Source organism: Lepidochelys kempii, chromosome 2, assembly GCF_965140265.1.
Source record: "Lepidochelys kempii isolate rLepKem1 chromosome 2, rLepKem1.hap2, whole genome shotgun sequence".
NCBI classification, from domain to species: Eukaryota; Metazoa; Chordata; order Testudines; family Cheloniidae; genus Lepidochelys; species Lepidochelys kempii.
In genome coordinates, this window is record NC_133257.1 from 88,716,935 (window position 1) to 88,739,301 (window position 22,367).

Genomic DNA, 22,367 nt, shown 5'->3' on the forward strand with positions numbered 1-22,367 from the left:
CAGCAAGACCTGGTAGATGAGGCTGCCACACAGGTGCTGTTTTGATCAAAACTGTGATCTGTCAATTTTAACAGTATAACTTCTGCATTTTTATTATTATTATTATTATGCTATCCCTAGGGTTTCTGAGCTTGATATGTCAAGGGAAATGCTTTGATAACTCTGAAGTTCCCATCTTCATTTTCTCCATTGGAAACATGAATGTAAATTCTCCTATGGTTTGAGTATTCAAAACTGGGTCTAATAATTTAAATTGAAGATCCCTTGATTATCCAAGATTATAATGTATGTATATTGCATGTTCAGGTAGTTAGATTTCTTATGTGGTGTTTATGCTATTCTAACCAGGTAGCCAAAGATGTATCTGTCAGACTGCACCATGAACTGGAGAGTGTGGAGGAGAAACGTGCGAAAGCAGAAGATGAGAACGAAATCCTTCGGCAGCAGATCATTGAGGTGGAAATATCCAAACAGGCACTACAAAATGAGCTGGACAGGTTGAAAGAGGTAAGCACTAGCCAGGAAAATTATGCAGAACCATGTTCTTGGTTTAAATGGAAAGCTTGTTATCAAAGCATTTTAGAATGTTTCTGAAACAAAGATATTAAAATACCTTCTTCCATTGGAGCTGCTGATACAATTGGCACTGATAATCATCTGCAAAATCTTTTTATTTGCCCAGTGGCATTCATAATTTAGAATCCATTGAGAAGCCATCAACTATTTTTTATCCAGTGCCCATTACGGTGCGTATACCCCATTTTCCTGCATGCCTCAGTTTTTACAAAGGCAAAGCTCCCATTGACTTCAATATGATAATGTAAGATCTGGGAGTTTTGCTTATGTTAGGATTGAGTAAATCCTACAAGATTTGTTCCTGAAAGGTTAATTTAGATTGACAGAATAAATCTTGGCTTACCTTACTAGTTGACATCAGTTGGACTACTGGTGGAGCAAGGCAGGTAGGAATTGGTTTGTAATGCACAAAAACCATTGAACTGAGAAACAAAAATGTTGTGTGTTAGGAAAAGGAATAATTTCTTGACACATATTCATAATGGATACAATGATGCTGCTTGGATGGAAGTGAAGTGAGGAATGGACGATACAATAAAGGAAGATGGAAGACCAAACATGGCTCATACCCTGGTCTATGGTAGCATCTCTTTTCTTGTCACAGTACAGCATATTGGTAGCCCACTGTCTCTGGCCGTTCTTAAACCAGATTGAGATAGAACATTTAAACATAATGAGGTAAGCCATTTATCCTCTGAGCTGTGGACAGATTTAGAGAGCTGGTGTAATTATGTGCTTATTTTAATCTTTCAAACAATGCTTGTGAATCAACTGGCACAAAACCTGATTCATTGTATAAGGTTGACAAACCGTATTTAATTTCTGTGTGCATTTGGGTTGTGACGAGAATGAGCTCATTGCAACAACTTTGGAGTTTACTATACATAAAGTGGCAGATCCTCAGCTGGTGTAAACTTCAGTGGAGCTATGTCAGTTTATACCACCTGAGGATTTGCCCCAAAAGCACAGTCTGATTGATGCCTTAGTTATAGAGAGTTTTGTTTATTTGTTTTTTTAGTTTAAGCTATTTGCAGATGCTGTGCTTATAGGGCATCATAATTTGCTAAAAGACATGGCAAGCACATGCCATACAAAACCCTGCCATCCACTATACAAGCTGTTTTTTATAACTAGCTGTGCATTGTTGTAATGCACTGGTTATCAAACTGCAATCCAGAGAGCCTCCTGCCTGGTGGTCTGTAGGAGGAAGTATTTTGAGAACCAAGGTATGGCTGATCAGAGCAATGGGAGACCAAATGGTCCAACAAAGGAAAATTCTCTATGGAAAGGATAGAACGATAGGATTCAGTCAAGCTGAGGACCTGTTAGGGAATAGGTAGGGCATAAGCTCCGAGCCAGTTATTAAAAATGTACCAAATATTTGTCTGTATTGAGTGCCGGAGGTTCACTTAGCACTGAAAATGAAGAAGTGGTTCCTGCCTTAAAGAGCTTACAACCAAATAACTGGAAAATGCCGTTTATCTTCAGCATTATTTGATAGAGACAAAGCTGTAAAGGAATATAGTGTAGACATGCTGGTAGGAAAGTTAGTCCATTGGTAATCAGTAGAAAAGCCATCCTAAAGGCCGTTCAGAAAATCCTTCATCTTTTGTATACTGTAATGTTCTTGGAGGCCTTTGCAAGGTGTGATGATGGCCTCAGAATCAGGAAGCTGTATAACAATCTCTGTCATCCTTTTAATAAATAAATAAACAAGGCTTCTGTTCAGATTGCTGTGATCCACCATGCCAGGTTTAAATGTTTTAATCTGGAAGGAAGGGAGAAGAATATGTTTCTTGCTCAAGATGAGGACAGTAATGCATACTGAGAGACAAACTCTGGTCCCCTCCACCTGGCCATAGCAGGCCCTTAACCATAGAAAAGATGCTCAGTAGCTGTGCAGATGGGAGGGAGATAGGATTTGGAGACCCTGCACTGAATTCCGCAGAGCTCTGCATTGTAAGAGCAACCTGCAGCCAAGTGCAGAGGGAGAGGAGGAGTGGCAAAGTGGGGTGTCAGGGAAGGGGCAATCAATCCACAGTTACGGGGATAGGATGGATGTGCACTGGCTGTGAGGACTGTTACAGCCCTGTGGTTGCAGTTGTGGCTGTAATGTGCCTTTGTGACTATTATGCAGGATGGGGAGTAGGACTACTCCTTCCTCCCAAGCCCAGCCTCTGACAGAGGTTTCCAGTGTGTAGCCTAGCCATTGTACCTATGTCCTGGGATCTAGGATTTGATCCTAGGTTGGGATAATGTTGTAGATAAAATTATTAAAAAAACCCCTACAATAAAAGAATGTTGAAGTTGTGAAGTTCAGCTCTCATAAGTTAGGAAATGCCAGAATTAAGGCTTCCTGTGCAACCATAACTTGACCTTTTTGGTGCATGTGCATTATGATACAGTCTTTTAAATTACATGATTACAAACTATTTTTTCCACAGGACCCCTGCCCTATTCAAGGCATAGGTAGGATGGTGCTCACTGAGTGGGTAGTTAATGTACAAAAATTTGATTATCAGCTCTTCAGTCTAGCAGACAAAGATATAACAAGATCCAATATCTGGAAGCTGAAGCTAGACAAATTCAGACTGGAAATAAGGTGAAAAAAATGTAACAGTGAGGGTAATTAACTGTTGGAACAATTTACCAAAGGTCGTGGTGGATTCTCCATCACTGACAATTGTTAAATCAAGACTGGATGTTTTTCAAAAAGATCTACTCTATTTCAAACAGGAATTAATTCAGGGAAGTCCTATGGTGTGTGTTATATAGAAGGTCAGACTAGATGATCACAGTGGTCCCTTCTGGCTTTATAATCTATGAAGTTCTCTTTATCCTCATCATTCAGCATGTGACTCCATGCATTATTTACTACACACCATCCAAACATTGAACAGAAGAGAATTATTGATTTCCTCTTGGGTTTTCTTATGGTGCTCTCTCATCATAGTATCTAAGTGCTTCACAAACATTAATGAATTTATCTTCATAATACCCTTGCCCTTGTGAGATGAAGTAATATTATCCCAGGTTTAGAGATGGGGAACTGATGCACAGAACTGTCAAAAGTATCAACTCCTTTTGGGTCCCACATCTGAGAAGCCTAGGACCTGATTGTTTCAGAATTCTTAGCATTTTATAGCACTTTATATATTCAGAGCAGAGCTCCCATTGAGCTGCAGCTGTCAGTGCTCAGCACTTCTGCAAATCAGACCTCAGTTGTCTCAGTTTGGGTACCCAGAACATTGAGGAACAGACAGTGGCCAACCGTGAAAATGTTAGTTTATACAATTTGCCCAGCATCAAATAGGTGGTAGAGGCAGGGATAGAATTCAACTTTCTAGGGCAGCATTCAGCTGCCTTAATGAGACCCTCCTTTCTCTTCCTGCAGTAGCCTGCCTCATTCACTACACACCTTGCAGTTTCTATAGCAAATGAAGCTGGGGTCTTACAGACAACAGCCTCCTTCACTATACAATCCTGATTCATCCCCAAAGTGGATGAATCCTGTGGACTGAATGAGGCAGCGATCCTGTGAGAGAAATAGTATGTCATCATGTAACTAAAGACAGCATCATAATGTGTGTTCACAAGGAGGCACAGGCAACCTCTAATTCAGTCATTTCCTAACCTTTGAGTGCCTGACTTTGCAACCTTTATGTTCTTTAAACATTTGTGTGTGTGTGTGTGTGTGTGTAATTTTCTAAGATTTTTTTTAAGCTTACAAATTGAGAACACAAATTCCATTGTGTGGTACCATAATGACCCCTCAAGCCCCATGAGTCCACATCAGTGTTAGAATCTTCACAGCCTCATTCTTGGACATGACTGAACCATTTCAGCCAAAACTAAGAAAAACAACATAAACTCAGCCTGAGACACCTATCATGGAAAATTTTAACCTGAGTGGTTTATGTTTGGCAAAATTATAAGCAATGAAAATAGGTCCTTATAATGGAAAGCATCAGGCAACTTTAGCTTTAAGTGACACTACTTGTGTTGCATATAATATGGTTCAGTCTTTAAACTTCAGTAGCTGCCTAGAAATGGCAATGGACCATTCCTGCTCCACATTGCACAAAAGTATTGAAAATGCATAGAGCCTGCTTCTTTTCCCTGAGAGGAGAATAGATTGTGTCTTTTATTTGCAGCTGCTAAATGTATATTTTGATGTATTCTTTGTGCTTGGAGTTTTCAGCCAGCAAAGAGAAAAAGACAGATAGTGACATGGCAGGGTTCAAGTTGCTTGAAAAGGGTAGCCCTGCTGAAAAAGACAAAGAATGGGGAGGATTAGGAATGAAGTAGCAGCTGCAGAAAGATTTGACATGAATGTTATAAAATGGTTTAGCAAGAAATGAATGAGATTGTGTAACCAGGGAGAAAGGGGGATTTATTTTCTGTGGAAAAGCCGTATTGAGCAGCTGATAACCTTCTTCCGTTGTCATTGAAGGCATAAGGGCTGGTGGGGGTGAGGAGGGAGCACTTTCTCTGTCACTGGGAGCTGTGACATAACTGCCTCTCCTAGTTCCCCCTGTCCTGCACAGGCTCTCTTAGCTAATTCAAAGATAAAATCAATTGCATTTGGAATCCTTCCCGCTGAGTTAAAATCCCTTTTTCCCTCAGCATGCATGAATGGTGTTCTCCAGATTTCTTTATGCAGGAAATCACTTACAGTTATTGGAGGGCCTTTATTGTAACTGAGGCTTGTTATCATTCTCCGGAAGGAAGGCACAGGTAGAATGAGAAAGCGAGACAGTGAGAGGAAACAGGTCCTGTTCATTTTCATCTGAGAGGATGGAGAAATGAAGGTCTGGGGACGAGCAGTACTCTCGTTAGGGTGCATGAATTTAGATCAAAACTAAAGCATACTGTAAATGAGGTTCTGCAGGGTAGCTGCAAACTCTTTAAGACAATTGTGTCTCCCAGTGCTCTTCAATTTGGAAGATCACTTGGTAATAGAGATGCTCTCATGTACCCATCCCAGCCCTCAGCCCCACCCTACCCCTCCACTGCTTGGCTCTTGGAAAGTTCTTACTACAAAATACCACATAGGGCTTGAACAACCGCAGCTCAAGAACCGCTACTTTAAAGTAAAAGTTAATTTTCTTTTGTGGTTGAAATATTGTTAATACTGTTAAACAAAATGGAAGGCTGTATTAAGACACTAATAAAAATAGAAGTGACGGGTCACTGAACTGGCTTTATCCTATGCTGTTTAGAGCCAAATTCTGACCAGAGAGACACATGCACAACTCCTTTGAAGGCAGTGGAAGTAGAAAGGATGTGTCTGAGAGAAGAATTTAGCTTTATTTACATGATATGGTAAAACAAGCTGGAGGTTACTTGTCAGGGCTGTGCACAGGGAGTTATCCTCAGGATCCAGACCAACTGCTGGCTGCTCCTGGACTAACTGCTGCTAGGCAACAAATGAACCCAGTTATGCTGCCTTGGAACTGACAGAGTGGCCACAGCTCCTGATTGGCTGCTGGTTTAGCAGCACTGCTTATAAGCCTGGCCCCCACAACAGATAAGCGGCTCCTCAATGTGTACCATGCCCACAGCTGCATTTGCCCTTGTTTCAGTCTCCTCTCTGGTGTAAATATACAAGGTACCGGGTAAAGATCAGGCTTCAATTCCTTTGGCACAGTTCGCAGAATTTACTCCTCTAATGTATCATTTGGAGAACACACATCCTATCATCTATTAAGCTAAGACTCTATGATTCTGGTAGCGCTTGACAAAGTTCAGTCACTTCTCTAGTGAAGCTAGAGGGTGGATTCTCATAGCTTCTTAATTCTTTGTATCAAAAGCAAATATTTTTTTTTTCATGCACCTTTTGTTTCAGTTAGCTAGCACCAGGTTTGAAGTGTAGGGATTGGTTGGGCACCAGTACAAGAAGAGGGGAGAGAGAACCAGTAAAGTAACTTTTAAAAAGCATGGCAAAGTCATCCTGTTGACATGGTAATCCAATTTAGGGGTTACTAACTGTGAGAGCTATAGTAGTGAAGTCTTCTGCAATGATTAGTGAAGAAATTGAAAAGCAAAATGTTCTCCTGTAGTGCAATTTTGTAGTGTCTGACTTTTTTTCTCTTGGAAAAATAATGAACCAGAAGACTCCAGTATCAGCCAGTATATACATTCTTATCATGCACATCATTCTAGGTATTTCTTACTGCAGTCCTCGTTTGGCAGCAGCCATTTGATTGTGTTTACAAGCCCCAGTGTCACCATTTGAGTATAATATTCTGGGAATGATTAATTAACAATGCCTCTGCTGATCATAGTCTAGCTTTTTAAAACATGCCTGCAAACCTAATCCCATGGTACTCAAACTGGGCACAGCCTCCAAAGAACACTGGCTTCCTATAAATCAGACTGTCCACAGCCTCACTCCTTGAGGCTTTTATAGACCTCAGCTGACCTTTACATGTAGATAATGTTACTGTTTGGAATGATGACATTCACAGTGGGAAAGTGATCTACCGTAGCTGCAGATTTGCCAAAATGCCAGTTAGTTACAATGAAACCTGCTTAATAAATTAGCTGAGATTTGGCAAATGCCAGATTCTAGGCACTTTTGTTTTTAAATATTTTTGAAGCCTTTAGGTATGAAAACTAGTGCAGATCTAACCCCCCGCCCGAAAGTTCACAGCATACATCCATTTCCCTTTCTTCCATCCCATTGGCAAACACCCTCCCCCCCACCTAAAAAACTCAAACATGTTCCATATCGTATTTGCTGTGGACTTGGCCACCGTGGTGAAGGTATCATCCTGAATATTCAGTCTTTTACTGTGAAATTCCTTAGGGGTTAACTCTGTGATGAGGCTTAACCCCCATCACCTGCAAGACTAGTGAATACACCTAATTAATCATGCTCTGCACCTAGGGAGGTGAGTACCTAATTGGCTCCTGGCCAGAGCAGGCAGAGCTAAGCCATTATAAGTAGACTGAAAGAGGTCAGTTGAGGGGGAAGACTGTAGGGGAGACATGTCTCTCTGGCGGAGAGAAACCCAGGGTTAGGGTAACAGACAGAAATAATGGGGACAGTGTGTAACAGAGGCAGCATAGGCTCCTGTGAGAGAAGCTGCAAAATAGGGATTTTGCAAGTACAAGAAGAAAACTTCAGTAGTCCAAGGGGCCAAGAATTATCCAGATTTATTTAGAGATGTTGGTAATACCCCAGACGGGAGGTTGAACTTTGTGATTTGGCCCGAGGGGCTGAGCCACAGAAGATTTGGAGTCAGCAGCAGGCAGCCAGCAGGAGGCACTGAAGTTGAATATAGTGGCAACATCCCACACTGATGCAAACGGGCACTTGAAGGATGAGTGAGCCCTACCACATTTTAGTACGAGCATGGGATTGTGGAGACTCACCTCTGAAGAAGGAGGGAGATACCAACTGCCTTAAAGGTGAGGTGCAGACGGATGGACTAAATCTCTCTCTTTTTTTCCCTTTCCTATGCGGAACCTGGAGGCTGTAATCTGCATGCTGGCAGCCCAGCGCAAGCAGATGCATGCCTTTTGTTGCATCTGTTACAAGGACAGAAAGAGCAAGAGGCTCAACAGGCTCAACAAGAACGTTTCCTGTCATGCCTAGAGAAATGGACCCCAGGGTCCTGGGTAGTTTCAGGAGAAGAAAATTCTGCCAGAGCAGTATCCGGCCTAGCAAAATTGGGCCCAGGTGATGACCCAGAGGCATTTTGCGCAGCTTTGAGGGGGTAGCGACTGCAGCAGGATGGACTGAGTCCTCTTGGGCAGCTCAAGAGGCCCAGTTCCTCTTGGGAGAAGCTCAAGTGACCTGCCAAGCTTTGTTTGATGAGCAGGCGCAGTCCCGTAGAATTGTAAAAGATGCCATTTTGCGTAGGCTGGGACTGAGCCTGTCCCCTGTGGTGTGTGCCCTAAAGTGGCAGTGCAGCATTTATGGGATCTGGGTGCTATCCAACACAAACTCCTTAGATAAGGTGGAGGACCTTGTAATTTTAGATCAATTCCTAAGGCTTTTGCCTGCTGGAGTCCAAAGCTTGGTCAGGATGTTTTGACCGACCTCTACTGATGAGGTGGTGGAGAGGGCGGAGGCCTACATGGAAGGGGATAATACTGAACCCCCTGGTTGGGGGAGTTAGTTCAAGGGGACTGTTAGAGGAAAGCAAGGTGACCGAGAACTCTGACCCTGGGATGGCATGGAGCACATACGGGGGGGAGAAGTTCTTAAGAAACCAAAAGAGGTTGTGGTGCCTTAGTCATCACAAGGTATGTGGGACAGGCCTCTGGGTTGATGAGGAGAACACAGTTGTGCATTTCTGGTGTGGCCAACCGAGTAATAAAAGACTACTCACACATGAAGTGCTGCTGTTTGGATTGCTACCACAGCCCAGTCTATTCTCGCAGTACGGGGTGCAATCCAGTGTAGCAGATAAGTGCTAAAGAGGCTGGCCCTGAAAAGAGAGGATTGATTGGCTCCGGATGTGAGCAGATGGTAGTTTGGGAGATTAGTCTCCTGACTGAAAATAGTCTGGTGCACGTTTCCTGTGGGCATGGAGATAGAGGAGTCTACCTGACAGCAGAAGTAGAGAGAGATATACAAGTCAGAGGAACGAACTGAGGGCTGGTGCAGTAAAAGACCAGCCTTGGCCCATAGTTGTGGGCAGAAGCTGGCTTAATTTCCCATCTTTATTAGAAGACAAAGTACCGCATGGATGAGTTGACCATAAGACGTCCATCCCCCAAACACGGTCTGTTTGACCAGGTGTCCCAGAGGTGGGACCACAGTGCGTGGACTCAGTGGACTGGGAGAAGTTAGTCAAGAGAGGTGAACAAGAAATGCCAGGTCAACTACAGGCCACGGAGACACAGTCACAGAAGGCAAACCAAGAGCTGAAGGAGATGTAAGCCTCATGATAGAAGATAATAGAGGAGGCCACAAAATAAGAGCAAGACCTGGTTCTGACAATGCTAGACCTGGTGTTTAAAAGAAATGTCGGCAACAACTCGAACAGGAGCTAGCTGCCCTGTAAAGCATGGGAACATCTGACAAGGGTGCCCTGGCTTCTAGAAGCCAAGAGCAGGTCCCTGCCAAGAGGAAGTTAATTGGGTGAGTTCATGCCGAATGGATGTCCTAAGCATGGAGATGGGAGAAGCTGCTTGAACGTGGACCCTGACCCACCACCTCCAGGCTGACAACAGGAGGACACACCATCCGTGGAGAGTATGCAGATCCGGGAACTTCGAGAGAGATTAACTGCTGCAGAGAAGGCCCTGCAAATACACATCCAAGAGAGAGAATATTGGAAGGAATGTTATGAAGATTTGCTAGATTAAAAGTTGTTTGTTCATCTGAGTACACGATGTAGAGGAAGAGGAGGAGGGCCCCATACAGTGAAGGGGAGAGAGTAACCTTAGGGGTTCTACCTTGAGAGAGAGAGTGTGTGTACATACGTGTGTGTGAGAGAGAGATGGGGTTTAACACCCATCATCTGCAAGGCTAGTGAATGCACCCAATCAGTTCTGCTCTGCACCTGGGCAGTTGAATGGTTAATTGGCTCCTGGCCAGAGAGGGTGGAGCTAAGCCCTTATAAGTAGACTGAAGGAACTCAGTAGTGGGGGAGACTGCAGAAGAGACAGGTCTGTCTGACTGAGAGAAACCCAGGGCTAGGGTAACAGAGAGATAATGGGGTAGCACAGGCTCTTTTGAGATAGGGTTTTGCAAGGACAAGGAGAGGACTTCAGTAGTCCAAGGGGGCAGAAGAATTATCCAGATTCATTGGGACTTTTTCATGATACCCCAGAAGGGGTTTGAACTCTGTGACTTGGCCAGAGGGTTGAGCCACAAAAGATCTGGAGTCAGAGGAAGGCAGACAGCAGAAGCCGCTGAAGATAGAGGTAACATCCGACACCAATGCAAGGGAGAGCTCAAGGGAGAGTGATTGAGCCCACCATAACTCTGACTCTTTTCCCCTAGACTTGCAAAGTGCTACATGAAAGTTTACTCTAGAGAATCCCTATTAAAGCCCAGGGCACGAGCTAACAAATCCCCATGTGCTGTTGTAGAACAGTATGGTCAATACTGCATAATTTTACTTGCTCTTTCACTTGAGATGTGTGGAGAAATATTTTACGTTTGCTTTTTCATTGTCATTCTCATCATGGCCTGGGTAAGACTTTGTGCCTAGTAAATTTTAATGATGGTTTCCTATGTTGGCAACATAAGAATCTTTTTTTATATGGAACTTCTTTAGCTGGGCAGATATTTACTACATCTTTAGAATAATTGTGAATGTCCTTTGCTTTCTCACTCTCTGGTGAACTACTCAAGTCCAACTTCTAGTTTGTGTAGTCCTGTAAAGGAATTCTCACACAGTGGTTTCTCTTACATTTATACAGAAGCAAAGGGACTTACCAAAGCTGATGAGCACTTGAGATTGCATTGCTGCATGCAGATGTAATTTTCACCTCTTTCCAGATTTGCCCATTTCACCTGAGGGGAGTCCGTTGCCTACTCTCCCTCAGGCTTTCCTTCTGAGGATGGTAATTATAATCTCTGCTTGGTGCCCAGTAGTTGGAGACTGGAAAGGGTGCTGATTCATTGCAGCCCCAGGATACCACACCACCTGTCCCCTTCCTGTCCATTACTGCTCACTTTGGGAGCAGCACTGAATGTTTATAGGCTTTCTGTCAAAGGGATGCTGTGAATGGTTTTTATTTGGTTGGTTTTGGCCATAGCTGGGGGCCCTCCAGAGGAGCCTGTGTGGACAGGAGCCACCACAGAGCCCAAATGCACCTGGCCTCAATTGTACAAATCAGTGAGCTCTAGCTGAATGAAGATGGGTGTAGCCAGCATGAAGCACTGTTCAGCTGGTGCTTGTGTTAGCTGGCATCCCAGACAAACACAGGCACACAGTCTCTGTGACATTCAACTTTCATCTCTTGCTTTGGCTGGCTAGCAGTGAACAAATGCCAATTGTTTTCATATCACATCTACAGTAATTTCATTCATGCATCTGGAGCTCTGGTTAGTCAGATGGAAAAGAGTAGGAGACAGTCTGTCAAAGTGAGAACAGGCAATTTTCTGAGATGCATATTGTCTTACCAAGGTTCCCAGATTGTGTGCAGCTCATGTTGTGGTGCCAGGCATAGAAACAAGTGTCACATCAGACAACATGAAACCCTGAGTGCAGAACTGTCAAGAAATTATTAGGTATGTGAAAAAAGTCAGTGAGTTATTGATTTTTTTTTCTGTTCTTCCTTGAAAGAGTTAATCAATTTCTCTTTACAAATTAATTATTTACAGTAGCTTCTGTAGAAGTTTCTGTAAAAAGTGAAGATATAATTGATTGTAACGATGTCAAATGAATTATTAACATCATAGCATTCAATTAATCACAGAATGAATGAGCAGACAGCTTTTTTAAAATACCGGGGGGGGGGGGAGGTTAAACCTCCTAGTTTTGCCAAGATTTCCACTATTACTATACTCTTTTAAATATACATAGCTCTCAGTCGAGAAAAATAGACCTTCAGTAGAAACCCTTGGTGGTTTTCAGTAGATCTAGTGCAGCTGTATGTCTTGTGTTGCTTTGATCAATAAAGGAAGTTATCAATCCTTCCCTCCTCCCCATTACTGATAGAGTGGTAAGTGGAAACAAAATTGAAGGTTTTCTGTTTTTACCCCTTGGTTTGTGGAAATCTGAAGTTTCTGTTAATACTAGTAATTGAGAATACATCCATGAGCTGAGTTTCTAAATGTCCTCACACTAGGGCCTAAACAGGCTTGTATTTCTTGGAACTGTTTTTCTTTTGTTGTTCATAAAAACTTGTACCTAACAGCTAATGACTCAGTGAGGAGAAGGAGGATAGAATCGTAGGACTGGAAGGGACCTTGAGAGGTCATCTAGTCCAGTCCCCTGCACTAATGGCAGGACTAAGTATTATCTACACCATCCCTGACAGGTGTTTGTCTAACCTGCTCCTAAAAATCTCCAGTGAGGGAGATTCCACATCTTCCATAGACAATTTATTCAAGTGCTTAACCACCCACAACAAGGAAGTTTTTCCTAATGTCCAACTTGAACTGCCCTTGCTGCAATTTAAGCCCATTGCTTTTTGTCCTATCATCAGAGGTTAAGAAGACTAATTTTTCTCTCTCCTCCTTGTAACAACCTGTTATGTATTTGAAACTGTTATCATGTCCCCTCTCAGTCTTCTCTTCTCCAGACTAAACAAACCCTTTTTTTTTTTTTTCCAATCTTCCCTCGTAGGTCATGTTTTCTAGACCTTTAATCATTTTTGTTGTTTTTCTGGACTTTCTCCAATTTGTCCACATCTTTCCTGAAATGTGGCACCCAGAACTGGACGCAATACTCCAGCTGAGTCCTAATCAAAGCGGAGTAGAACGGAAGAATTACTACTTGTGTGTTGCTTACAACACGCCTACTCATACATCCCAGAATGATATTCATTTTTTTTTCTTGCAACAGTGTTATACTGTTGACTCATATTTAGCTTGTGGTCCACTATGATCCATCCCCAGATCCCTTTCTGCAGTACTCCTTCCTAGGCAGTCAGTTCCCATTTTGTACTTGTGCAACTGATTGTTCCTTCCCAAGTGGCGTACTTTGCATTTGTCCTTATTGAATTTCATTCTGTTTACTTCAGACCATTTCTCCAGTTTGTCCAGATCATTTTGAATTTTAATCCAATCCTATCCTCCAAAGCACTCGCAACCCCTCCCCGCTTGGTATCGTCCATGAATTTTATCAGTGTACTCTCTATGCCATTATCTAAATCATTGGTGAAGATATTGAACAGAACTGATCCCTGTGGGACCCCACTCAGTATGCCCTTCCAGCTTGACTACTCTCTGGGAATGGTTTTTCAACCAGTTATGCACCCACCATCCATCTAGATTCTATTTCGCTAGTTTGTTTATAAGAAGGTCATGCAAGACAGTATCAAAAGCCTTACTAAAGTCAAGATATACCACATCTACTGCTTCCCCCCCATCCACAAGGCCTGTTACCTGTCAAAGAAAGCTATTAGGTTTGTCTGAACTGCTTTGTTTTTGACAAATCCACGCTGACTGTTACTTATCAACTTATTATCTTCTAGGTGTTTGCAAACTGATCGCTTAATTATTTGCTCCGTTAACTTTCCCAGGACTGAAGTTAAGATGACTGGTCTGTAATTCCCCGAGTTGTCCTTATTCTCCTTTTTGTAGATTGGATAGCTTGAGTTGTCTGTTGTTTTAGCATTACTACAGTAGAACCTCAGTTACAAAGTGACTGGTCAACCACACACCTCATTTGGAACTGGAAGTACACAATCAGGCAGCAGCAGAGACCCTTCCCCCCACACTCCCAAAAATGTATACCATACAGTACTTGTTAAATGTAAACTTTGAAAAAAATAAAGGGAAAGTTAATAGATTTGACAAGGTAAGGAAACTGTTTCTGTGCTTGTTTCATTTAAATTAAGATGGTTAAAAGCAGCTTTTTTGTTCTGCATAGTAAAGTTTCAAACTGTATTAAGTCAATCGTCAGTTGTAAACTTTTGACAGAACAACCATATCATATTGTTCAGAGTTACGAACAACCTCTATTCCTGAGGTGCTCATAATTCTGAGGTTCTACTGTATTGTGCTACAATACTTGTATAAATGATGTGAGTTTTCTCTGCAGAAGATACCTGTTAATTCAATTTATTTAACGGCATTTTTCCCAATTACATTATTTTTCCATGAGAGTTTATCCTCTCAGTTTGCAAGCATTTTTGAAAGATGTTGTAATGGAGAATTTACAGTGTCTACTGGGTCACCATTTGGCCTAAATATTCCTGATGTTTTTCCTAATTTTGCTAAGTAATTGGACCAGCTGATAATAGAAAGCAAACCCCAGTAGAAAATATATTGAGAAATAGAGCTTAAAAATGGAAATTGGTTCCTTAGAAATGCTTCTACATAGACTACACTAGCATGAGCAGAGTAAGAGTTTACTTCTGTTTGAGAGGTTCCATTTCAAGAATACTATGTGCTGTCAGAGATAAATTGATCAAAACCACTCATTTACATAGTGCTTTTCACATTCAAAGCAAACATGAACTAACTCACATATGTTAGATATGAAAACTGAGACACTGAGCCAAATTCCACTCTGTCTCATCAGCTTAAGTCTAGAATATTCCTTGAAGTCAGTGGAGTTACTCTGCATATAAACTGGTGTAAATGACAGCAGACTTCAGCACAGAGCTCCAAATTCAGTAGTGATGATGCTGAAAATGGCCCACCTTGATTATCATACACATTGTAAGGAGAGTGATCACTTTAGATAAGCTATTACCAGCAGGAGAGTGGGGTGGGGGGAGAGAAAACCTTTTGAAGTGGTAAACACCTATTTTTTCATGGTCTGTGTGTATAAAAATATCCTCACTGCATTTCCCACTTTTATGCATCCATGAAGTGAGCTGTAGCTCATGAAAGCTTATGCTCAAATGATTTGGTTAGTCTCTAAGGTGCCACAAGTACTCCTTTTTCTTTTTGCGAATACAGACTAACACAGCTGCTACTCTGAAACCTGTCAGTATGAGGTCAGTTTTCTGTTGTCCTCCAGACCTTTTATGTTGCTCCAGTAGTAATAAAGGGGCCATAAACACAACTGTCCTCACTGGGAAATATCCCTAGTGTAGGAGCTTCTCCAGATAGTGTAGAGTTGATCATGTTCTATACTCACCCATGTTCCTGGGGTACAGATCAGGGAGAGGATGTGGCCAGAGCCCCAGTACACTCTATCTTGGATGAAACATAAGATCGGCCACACTGGGTCAGAGAAAAGGTCCATCTAGCCCAGTATCCTGTCTTCTGATGTGGCCAATGCCAGGTACCCCAGAGGGAATGAACAGAACAGGTAATCATCAAGTGATCCATTCCCTGTTGCTCATTCCCAGCTTCTGGCAAACAGAGGCTAGGGACACCATCCTGGCTAATAGCCATTGATGAATCCATCCTCCATGAATGTATCCCTTTCTATGGACAGATGTATGGGGAAGGCTGAGGTTTCTTTTAGTATCAGTAACTGCGAGTACATTGGCTCATTGAATTTGGAAAAATCCCAACAGTTGACCCTAAAAAGCCTGTATGTCTTGGTTATGTTTTCCCTTTCTTTCTTTCTCTTTCTTTCTTTCATTCATAACTTTGTCTGAAGTCTAAAGCCAAACAGCTTAGGATAGCCCTAATGTGAATTTAAGTATCAAAAGATACCCATAGCCAAATATGAAATTGTAAATTTATGCTCACGCAGATGGTGGACATGAACTCGGGGGTAGTTGGGTTGGTATGTCAGGAGTTCAGCAAAACGTTTATGTGAGTGTGGAGGGGAGAAAGACCCAGTTTGAGATATGCCTGATGTACATTTTGCTCCATTGCACTGCAGTTCCCATTCTCAATGGCCATCCCAAAGTATTCTCTTACAGTGAAAACTCTTCATCATGATTTCAGTTGTCCTGAAAGAAATCTGGGCCTTTTGTGCTCCTTTGGATACTGGGGAATGCAGTTCTCTTCAGCATCATTTTCTGTTATGTGCAGGACAGAGAAAACAAAGCAGAAACTGAATGGTAGTAAGGCAAACATTTCAAACTAAGGGATTAAAGTAATAAAAAGATGCAGCAAACAGCTCTGGTATCTGCTTAGATCCAAGAAGTCACTGCAGCTTTAAAACTAACTTTTTCAATATTTTTGTTAACTTAGACTTCTGTTTTCATTGAGCAGATTAGTAAATTAAGGGCTTGTATTTTCTTTTTATATTATTGTATCGGCTGAGTCCCCAGGCATTTGACTATGTTCTTTTTGGTCTTCTAAGGCCTTGTGATCCTTGCTACAGTCTCTGTTGTAGAGGAGGCCAATCTTCCTGTGCCTTCAGTTCTAGCCTCTTTTGAGTCCCCAGGGTTTGGTTTTGTTTGCTTGTTGCTACAGGCATGAGACACTTGGGCTGAATACACTTTCTTCTGTCTTATTTATTTCAATGCTGGCAAATACAGAATAAGCAATACAGTTCTCACACCACTATTTAAAGGCCCAGAGAATTGATTTTTGGAGGGTTAGTGAGATGATCTTTTGAGATGCATTGCCAAGGCAATTCAGTCATTCCACACACAAACTGTTTATGTGGGAGTGACTCTTTAGGTCCCTCCCCAACCTCCTGCTGCAGAGGGGAAGCCTGGCAGTCAGTTTAAATGGCTTTATATTTTCCAGGCTATGATCACAAGGAAAATAGCTGGGAAGTTAGCTTTTCTTTAGAAAACTAAACTTGAGATTCTCCTGGCAGCTTCTCCTTCTGGTATTTTCCCTTCTTTTACCCCCTCCACTCTGCCCTTTGCTGTGACCTCCTTCCTCTGCAGTTTCCCTTTTCTCTTCAGGGGGTCTCACTTCCTCTTCCTTTCCCCTCATGGAGTTCCCCTTGCTTTCCACCTCTGGCTTTTTCTATGCATTGTCTGGATGTGGAGGCCACGGATTGGATTTGGATTTGAGTCTGCTGCTTCTTGATTTGCTGCCACAAGGACAGCAGGCTTCAGTGGCCAGACTTGAGTGCCGACTAAAAAACCCTTTTTTTATTTTTACAGTGCCTGTTATTCTGGAGAAAAGTCTCCCCACCTACAACCAGGAAAACTGGAAATTTTACAACCTGTTTTCTTGAGATTTCCAGTGCTACCTGCTCCAAACTGTGTTGGAAATATTGTGAGAACAACCTTCTTTGATGTAATTTGGCCCTTCCATTTCTGGCTCTGGCCTGAGTCTGAAAGATCAGAGAGAAGAGGAAATAGAAAATAATGAAATTGATTAGCTTTTTTTTTTCTTACTCCAAAAGTGTTTGATTTGAGCTTTGGGTGAAGTTTTTGGGTTCTTGTATTTTAGCTGAATGGATTGTCCATCATTCCTGGAAGCTGTAACAGAGACAGCGATTCAAGCAGGGCAGCATGGTTGAAATCCAAGGACAATTTCTTCTGTTTGTCTCTGCCACCTGATAATGATCCAGCAGTTGTAAAAGTAATCATGGTGTAACACTTTCATCACATGTTCTTTAGAAAGATTTAGAATGCAGGGAGAGTTTCTGCATTTCTCTTTACGAAGATTAGACAATAGCAGTGCCTGGAGTAGCCTTTCACTAAACATACTTCCTATATGTAATTTTGGGGAGGAAGAAAAAATGAAGTATAAAGTATGTTCTCTGTATGTTCCTACTGAGTGATATCAATATGCATCGTATAGAATGGGGTGGGCAAACTTTTTGGACTGAGGACCACTTCTGGGTATGGAAATTGTATGGTGGGCCATGAATGCTCATAAAATTGGGGTTGGGCTGTGTGAGGGGGTGAGGGCTCTGGCTGGGAGTGCGGGCTCTGGGGTGGGGCCAGAAATGAGGAGTTCAGGGTGCGGGTGAAGGCTCTGACTGGGGATGCGGGCTCTGGGGTGCAGGAGAGTGGGACTGAGGGGTTTGGAAGGCGGGAGGGGGATGAGGGCTGAGGCAAGGGGTTGGGGTGCTGGAGGGGGTCAGGGGTGCAGGCTCCGGGTGGCGCTTACCTCAAGCAGCTCCTGGAAGCAGCGGCATGTCCCCCCTCTGGCTCCTACATGGAGGCACAGCCAGGCAGCTCTGCGTGCTGCCCTATCCCACAGGTGCCGCCCCTGCAGCTCCTGTTGGCCCTCTTTGCTGGCCAGTGGGAGCTGCGGGGGCAGTGCTTGGGCCGGGGCAGAGTGCGGAGCCCCCTGGCTGCCCCCACACGTAGGAGCTGAAGAGGGGGAAGTGCCACTGCTTCCAAGAGCCACACAGAGCAAGCCCCCACCCCCAGTCCCCGGCGGAAGCTCGAGGGCCAGATTAAAACGTATGAAGGGCTGGATGCAGCCCCGGGGCCATAGTTTGCCCACCCCAATGCAGAAGTTCAGTATTGCTGTTTCTTGGCTGCAAGGGGACTGGTAGAAACAATTTGGTGATGTTTCCTTGATCACATTAAAGGGAGAACAACATCATTATGCAAGAGGAAATCCTTTTATGTAATTGACTGCTGGCTCTCAAGTGCCCAAGTGTGGTGGCACTGGAGTGGTCATTTGGCACATGCTGCACACATTCTGTCTTTACTGCTCCCATGGACTAGCTTTCTTTGAAAAGTAACGGCCCTATGAGTTTGTGAGTGTGACAGTCATTGTTATGTTAATTCTTACGAGAATTAACCTGGTTGCAGAAAGGTTTCTTTGAACTGTATATATTTTTCTAGTCAGGAAGAAAGGTAATTTCTTTGTCCTTTTGCTAATTAGTTAGTTTTCCTAAAGTAATTAGCATTTAAGTCCTAGTGTAGTCATGAAGATGCCAAGTGTTTTCAAGATTAATTTCGATCAGTCACTAAAAGGTTTGTGTCCTTTCTTGACCAAACCCCAACACTCAGTTAACTAATCTAGGAGTCATTGATTTGACTGTGGCAGCATTATTCCAGCAGACATAATCAAAGGGGACAGGAGCACTAATTAGAATGCTATATTTTTTAAGTACGTTCCAATAGTTCTTTAAAAATAGAAGAGCCCTCTGCCACCCTCTTAACCAGTCTGTGCCTTGTTCAGTTACTTACTGGTCTTTTGTCTCTTGCTTTGAGGAACTGTAACTGTCCATGAAAGAGGAGAATTGAAGTAATATACAATTTCCAGAAATTCTGGAGTAGTTGTAAGGGGTTAAAACAGTAAGATGGATCTCCCACCACCGAAGTCTCATTTTACCTCATTGCTGGTGCTTGCTGGAAGGCAGCTGGATTAGCGATAAACACATTAGGAGATTTTTAACTGGGGTTGAAAAATAGAAAAGCTTCTGATATTTCTCTTCTAGTTTTAAATCCATTCCCTCTCCCTTCCCCAGTTTGTTTTGTTGCCATTGCCTGGGGTTGACGAGTCTCGCAATCAAGCCATTCAAATAAATAAGTAATAATTTTAAGTTTACATTTGAAATTCTTTATACGGTTTTTTTTTTTAAAGGCGGCACTAAATAATTATTCGGGCACTTGGGAATAGAATTATTATTTTTGGCACTACTGAAATACGATCCACACACAAGAAGACTTGGTAGAAAAGATGTATTCCAAAAGTAAATGGATTTTTATTTTGTCTTATTATAAAGATACTAAAAGTTAACTTTGCCATTGAGGGGTTGCTGGAAACTAAAAGCAAGCGGTTATACATTTAGTTTCATGAAAATAACCCTGCTGTTTCTAATCGGGGCTATATGATCAATCAGAAGCTGGGCTCATAGTATTGACACCATGAACAGTTTTAATTTGGCTTTAGAGTTTGACAGAAGATGAAGGATCTGGCCATAAGAGGTGTCAGAATGATCAATATTACCAGCAGCCTGCTTTTTAAGAACAGCTGGTGCTACAGTACTTTTTTATTTAAATGGCAGAGTTAGGTTTTTGAAGCTGCAGGTATAGTGTGTCACTTATGGTTACTGGTCTGGCTGCACTGCTGTCTCTTCTCAGAGTGTCTGAGTTCACCCCAGAGGTGTAAGGGCCTTTACATCTCCTGGGGAATTCCAGAATTTACCCACTCTCAGACCAGGACCAGAGTTACAGTCCCTTTGGTACTTCAGCAGGTCTCACTGGAGTCTGGATCCTACTGTTGCCTTCTCAGTAATAGTTAATACACTGGGACCATACAGACTTCTCAAACAGTGTTGTTTAATGTTAACAGCAGGAAGACAGCATTCAGACATGGGTAAAAATAACATAGAGAGGCCGAACTTCATGGGTATGTCTACACAGCAAAAAAAAAAACCCATGGCTGGCCCATGCCAGCCGACTCGGGTCACAGGGGTCAGCCTGCTGGGCTGTTTCATTGCTGTGTAGACTTCCGGGCTCTGGGACCCTGCGGGTGACCTTTGAGGATGAATGGCACTCTCATACTCACACAAATGAAAAGAAAACATGTTCAAGTGTATACCGCAACTAAAGAATAATAGACTTGGCCCTTACAGGCCACCTTCTATCCTGGGAGCTCATTGCAAATTACAAACACTGATCAATTAAAGATTGCAATTCTGTGTGGGAGTGAAAGATTTTATTGATGGGGAAGCTGAGGCACAGAGGAGTGAAATGATTGGTCCATGTCCTGCAGGAAGTCAGTGATACACCTGGGAATAGACGCCCCCGGTGTCAAGGGACTGGGAGTGTCTATTCCCAGGTGTATCACTGACTTCCTGCATGACATGGGCCAATCTTGTGCTTTAACGGTGTACTGCATCATTTTTGTTTCTGTGTTCTGCAGTATGGGCAGTTGCTTGGGTTTGATGCCATAGAAATTTTATAATAACTGGAGGAAAGACTGTGTATTGTTAAAGTGTAACTATAGCCCATCCAGGGATGTAATTGAATGCATTTTTTGTTTTAAATAGGATGTTTAGAAGATTTTTTGTAATGCATATAAAAATACCTGTGATTATTGATGTATTAATGTAAACAAGACTGCTTCCATAGTGAGTCTCCTTTCAGTCATGATGTTCCAAATCATTGCTTTCTGCAGAAAACTTTAAACCCAGAATAATTTCTGCTTTTTTTTTCACCTACCACAAAAATTGCCTATAATTACAAGTACATCTCACTTAATCATCACGCTTCCAGTCTGTCTAACTTTTTTAGGTTTGTTCTCATTAGGCTTACTTAATGTGGAGAGAATAATACAAGTTTTATTTCCTGCTTGACAAGAGAGGAAAATGGACAGCAACTCAATTATAGGGGGGAAAAGGCTGAAGACCCAAACAATCACATTTAAACAAAATAAAAATTGAGAAGGATGGATTTTAAAAAAAAGTCACACAATTCTCAAAAATAATAGGAATTTTTAATGCATAGTATCCTATACATCTATTCATTTAATACTTATTGCACTACTGTTAGTCATAATGAATTTGCTGTTCATGAGCTCTTGTTTCCATAGGTTTTGATATTCTGCATTCATTAAGAATTAGCTAAGGGGCATTTTAAATTGTTCTTTAATTGAGTCAACTGATTAGTTTGCCAGAAACCAGTAAGACTTAATAGTCATAGCTTCACAGGTGTTATCATCAAATTAAACTATGCGGGACAGAGGAGAAACTAAGCTGATTGTGAGATGAAGATATTTCACTGTATGTGACACATAATTAGTCTGTGGAACTCATAGCTTAGCAGGATTCAAAAAAGGACTAGACGTATATGGATCCAAAGTTATCATAGTAAGTATAAAAAACCCACCAAGATTTTTAGAAGAAATACAAAACCACGTGTTTCAGAGCTTAAGCCGCTGTCAGTGACATGGTGCTGGACTAGACCGGTCACTAGTTTGAGATGCATGGCAGTTTCTATGCTTCTAGGCTTCTGACAAAGCAAGCAGATCACTGAAGGCTCAGTTCAGTTCTACAGTTGGTGGTCTCCAAGGGTATGTCTACACTGCAGTTAGACACCTGCAGCCAGTCCGTATCAGCTGACTTGGGCTCGTGGAGCTTGTTCTAAAGAGCCGTTTAATTGTAGTGTACAAATACATTAGATGCAAGAGGAAGACCAGAGACAGGGTAGGCCTGTTACTCAATGAGGGGGGAAAAACAATAACAGAAAATGTGGAAATGGCAGAGGTGCTTAATGACTTCTTTGTTTCGATTTTCACCAAGAAGGTTGGTGGTGATGGGACGTCTAACATAGTGAATACCAGTGAAAATGAGGTAGGATCAGAGGCTAAAATAGGGAAAGAACAAATTAAAAATTACTTAGACAAGTTAGAAGTCTTGAAGTCACCA

General features: G+C 42.2%; 1 protein-coding gene across 5 annotated transcripts in view; it reads left to right on the forward strand.

Annotated features, from left to right (window-relative positions):
* MTCL1 (microtubule crosslinking factor 1) overlaps positions 1-22,367 on the forward strand; it is a 181,558-nt gene that overhangs the window by 23,930 nt on the left and 135,261 nt on the right. For all 5 annotated transcript variants that reach the window (XM_073331570.1, XM_073331571.1, XM_073331573.1 and 2 more), the window contains exon 3: positions 349-507. In XM_073331570.1, coding sequence (XP_073187671.1) covers positions 349-507 — 159 coding nt within the window. The remainder of the gene's footprint in view (positions 1-348; positions 508-22,367) is intronic.